Here is a 4,713-nt window from a genome sequence, read left to right as displayed (position 1 = left end):
CCCCCCCCCCCATAGCATGGAATCATTGGAAATTTTCCCTCGTTCCCACAGCAATTTCTTGATTTGTAACATTTTTACGAATATTTTTGTTATCCATGTAGAAAAATAGGGATTACGAATCTGGGAAATATATCTTTTTAAAGTTTAATTTTTCTTAAAGAAACACTCACCTCACCCATCCATTCATTCGATTCAAACCTCTGTCATTTGCCTGCATCCTGACTCATTGAGCTGGTGTCATTTGATTTCCAGTTCATGTAATCAAGAGAGGGATATTTGTTGCTCGGCGGAGAGTGACACAAGCTCGCTTGGAACATGTGGCTGTTGTCTCGAGGTATGCCAGCAGACGATAGAAACTCTTACCCATGCATCATCGAAAAGTAGAAATTAAAATCATCATCGTTTGTAGAGCTCATGATTAAAGGAAAGAGAACTAATTCTTCTTTCAAAATTAAGTGTGAAACCTTCATATAAAATACCTAAAACTTATCGAAGAAAATTTTTGTCAGAAATATAAAAAACTGGATTACGGTTAGAAATTCCAACAAGAGTTACCTCCCATATGTGTTTTATTAAACGAGACGCATGCGCATTAACTGTACTTCCGCATTCACTTGCACATTGAAACAAATTTGTTTTGTGCGTCAGTGTCTCTTATTTAACTTTTACAAGTACACACAAACTTACACACTTAAAGTACGTTTAATACATATTATACACACACTTTATAACAAGTCTTTCTTTCATGAAACATTTCTGTAAGTATTAAACAATGAGAATATTTAATCTTTTAATTCTGTTTTGACGTATCATTTTGTTTCTCAGTCATCTTTTAATGATAGCAGATGTCTATGATTTGTGCAAGATTTAGCTGCTATTTCTACCTGGAAGCTACCTTCAACATTCTCTATTGTTGCCCCGTTAGTTTGTTGCAGGTTTTAGTTTGAGAAATATCCTCAAATATACTAGAACACTTCAGTTTAGAAATATCCTGAAATATACTACAACACTTTGAGTTTAGAAACCTGTACTTAATTATAATTAATCGAATGTTTGTTTCTTGGTACAGCTACTGATGTATGCCTAATACATCAGCAATTCGTTTCCTCATAACTTTCCGAAAAATGTATTTATTGAAAGGAAATTTTCTACAAATACCTGTCAGGAGGTGTAGATTCCGATTACATCAGAATTTGTGAAAATAAATTTTCCCTGGGGAAAAAAGGTTTCTATAAATTCACACGCGTCGATTTAGTTTCTTCACAACTTTCAGAATGTGTAGATTACGGTTATATCGGAATTTCAAGAAAAGTGAAAAAAAAAAAATATATATATATAAAATATATATAAAATATAAAATATATAAAATATAAAATATATATTAAAAAAAAAAATATATATATATATATATAGCTGTGATGTGTGTAGGTCTATGTTATTAGAGAGAATGAGGAGGAAGGTAGAAGTTATATAATATTCTGCATTCATGTGTTCAAAACACAGGCACAGTTGAAATGTTTAACATAAAACAATGTCGTGAAGATCTATAAATTAAAAGGTGTATCGATTGAGAGTTAAATTAATGGGAAATAACCTTAGCAAATAGCTGTGGATCATACACTTCTATCTTTTACATGTTCTTGACAAAAGGCTATGGTCATGCTGGGGTACCGACAGTCTTATATTCTGGGATTTTTTTTTTTCATTGTTTAAATTATTGGTGTTATAAAAACAGGTAGATATATACATGAAATGAAGGGAAAGTAGAAATGATAATTATTTAAACAGAGACAGACAGATATGTAGCTGAGTCTACAGATATATCAATAGATATGCTACTCAATAAGGAGAATATAAATCATTATTATCATTTAAAACAGTAGTTTTCTATGTCTGCCTGGGTCAAACAGAGTTCATGTTAAGGACAAATGCCCTTTCTGTCACCAACCCACAATGGCACCCAAGCAAGGTAATATTTTCCCATGTCCAGACATGTTTCCCTGGAAGATGAGAATCAAATGACATGTTGATGCTTGTCTACATCTATCACAGAATGTCAAAACAAGAATACACTCACATACACACATGACAGTCTTCTTTCAGTTTCCATCAACCAAGTCCACTCAGATGGCTTTGGTTTCACTGATGCTATTGTAGAAGACACTTACTGAAAGTGCTGCACTGTAGGACCCAACCCCAAATCACATGGTGGGGAATCAAACTTCACCACTGCCAGACCACTTATGTTTTGTTAATGCTTCTTGTTTCTTGAATTCAGTTGTTTTTTCTTCATTTATGAATATTAATTTTTGTTTGATCTGTGATAAAAATTTGCAGAATCTGCAGGAACAACATGCATTTCTTCATAGCCTTCTTTGTGGTCACATGACCTAGTAGAAATAGGAACACATTTCCCTTAAATTTCACCTTGCATTTATGAATATTGAAGACTGCATTTGATGAGGAAGACCGAGATATACAATCCTTGAGAGGACAGGCTGAATAGAATGTCTTTAATCATATTTGTGCTCAGTTAGACATGCCTCAGAGCTGAACAACATTGTCAAATTATGAGTTCAGTTGTTCAGGTAAATGTTTATTTCTGTAGAAATGTAAATTTTCCACGTTTCAATCTGTATTTTTTAAGTAGCCTCCATATTGTAAAATATGATGTTTCTTTATTATTTCAGAATATCATATGACAGTGGGATAACTGAAGATACATACTCAATATTTATCATCTTTTAAGACTGAAAAGAATTGATGTACATAGCAAATTCTTTGTAAAGAGTGAATTATAAGAAAGAAAGCAAGAACAATATATATACATTGTGATTTGAGGAGAAAAATAATGGAAAAGAGTGAGCAGGTTGAAGAATTGATTTCTCATGAAGACATGATAAAAGAGATAAGAAAGTCTTCATATAACTGTGATGTCTGTAAAAGATGCTTCTCTCAAAAAAGTAACTTAACTAAACACAAACGTATTCATACTGGAGAGAAGCCATTTCACTGTGATGTCTGTGGCAAATCGTTCTCTCGCAGTTGTGACTTAACTACACACATACGTACTCATACAGGAGAGAAACCATATCATTGTGATATCTGTGGTAAATCATTCTCTCAAAGATGTCACTTAACTAAACACAAATGTATTCATACTGGAGAGAAGCCATTTCACTGTGATGTCTGTGGTAAATTGTTCTCTCGCAGTTGTGACTTAACTACACACATACGTATTCATACAGGAGAGAAGCCATATCATTGTGATATCTGTGGTAAAACATTCTCTGATAGTAGTGCTTTACCTAGACATAAACGTATTCATACAGGAGAGAAACCATATCACTGTATTACCTGTGGTAAATCATTCTCTGACAGTAATACCTTGACTTCACACAAACGTACTCATACAGGAGAGAAGCCATACCATTGTGATATCTGTGGTAAATCATTCTCTAAGAATTGTCACTTAACCACACATAAACGTAACCATACAGGAGAGAAACTATATCACTGTGATACCTGTGGTAAATCATTCTCACAAAATAGTCACTTAACTGCTCATAGATATATTCATACAGGAGAGAAGCCTTATCATTGTGATATCTGTGGTAAATCTTTCACTTGCAATAGTGCCATGACTGCACACAGATGTATTCATACAGGAGAGAATCCCTATCACTGTGATATCTGTGGTAAATCATTCTCTAGAAGTATTCACGTTACTACACACAAACGTACTCACACAGGAGAGAAGCCACATCATTGTGATATCTGTGGTAAATCATTCTCTGATAGTAGTGCTTTACCTAGACACAAACGTATTCATACAGGAGAGAAACCATATCAGTGTGATATTTGTGGTAAATCATTCTCTGACAGTAGTCGCCTAACTGCACACAGACCTATTCATATTGGAGAGAAACAACATCACTGATGCCTGCAGTAAATCATTCTCCTGCAGTACTGCCTTGACTTTACATAAACATATTTATATCGGAGAGAAGCCATGTAACTGCTACCAGTGGTTAATCATATTCTAAAAATGGTTCTTTAACTGCCCACAGACGTGTTCATACAGGAGTGAAGCTGTGTCATTGTGATACCTGCACACAAACGTGTGTTCATACAGGAGAGAAACCATATGACAATGATATCTGTGGTAAATCGATCTCTGTAAGTAGTGACTTAACTAGACATAAATGTATTCATACAGGAGAGAAACCATATCATTGTCAACTGTCTGTAGAAACCTTGTCCCATGCTGCATCAGAGAGTAGAAGTTAAAAATCTTCATTGTTTCTCGGGCCCGTGATTAAAAGAATGAGTACTAATTCTAGTTTCAGAATTAGGGGTGAAATCAGGATGATAAGGAGAGTCAGTGTTATCACTAGGAATTACCTTCATATAAAATATCTGAAACTAGTTCTAGAAAAGTTTTATTATGGAGACAGACAGGAAAAACAATTGCATTAAATTGAAACATTGCGACAAGAGTTATCTCCCGTATGTGTTTTATTTAACGATACGCATGGGCAATAATTGTACTTCCGTTTTTACCTTCACTTTGAAAGAAGTATAATTCGAGCAGGAATTTGTTTCAATTAACTTCTACAAACACTTTTGATACTTTTCTCAATACACATAATTCACACACTTTATAACTATTCTTTCTTTTATGAAACATTTCCGTAAGTATTAAACAATGAA

At 34.0% G+C, this 4,713-nt stretch overlaps 1 protein-coding gene across 4 annotated transcripts in view; it reads left to right on the top strand.

Annotated features, from left to right (window-relative positions):
• Positions 1-76: 76 nt before the first annotated feature.
• Positions 77-4,713, top strand: part of LOC106873070 (zinc finger protein ZFP2) — an 11,071-nt gene continuing 6,434 nt past the window's right edge. For 2 of the 4 annotated variants that reach the window (XM_052977619.1, XM_052977615.1), the window contains exons 1-2: positions 79-758; positions 2,691-4,179. In XM_052977619.1, the coding sequence (XP_052833579.1) occupies positions 2,852-3,940 (1,089 nt within the window). In that variant the 5' untranslated portion in view covers positions 79-758; positions 2,691-2,851 and the 3' untranslated portion in view covers positions 3,941-4,179. Of the gene's footprint in view, positions 759-2,690; positions 4,695-4,713 lie in introns of all 4 variants that reach the window. The other 2 variants (XM_052977618.1, XM_052977617.1) reach the window with 2 other exon arrangements.

The sequence above is a fragment of the Octopus bimaculoides genome, chromosome 28 (assembly GCF_001194135.2).
Source record: "Octopus bimaculoides isolate UCB-OBI-ISO-001 chromosome 28, ASM119413v2, whole genome shotgun sequence".
In the NCBI taxonomy this organism is placed as follows: Eukaryota; Metazoa; Mollusca; class Cephalopoda; order Octopoda; family Octopodidae; genus Octopus; species Octopus bimaculoides.
The sequence above is the reverse complement of the archived record's forward strand: the minus strand, read 5'-3'. Positions and strand labels throughout refer to the sequence as shown.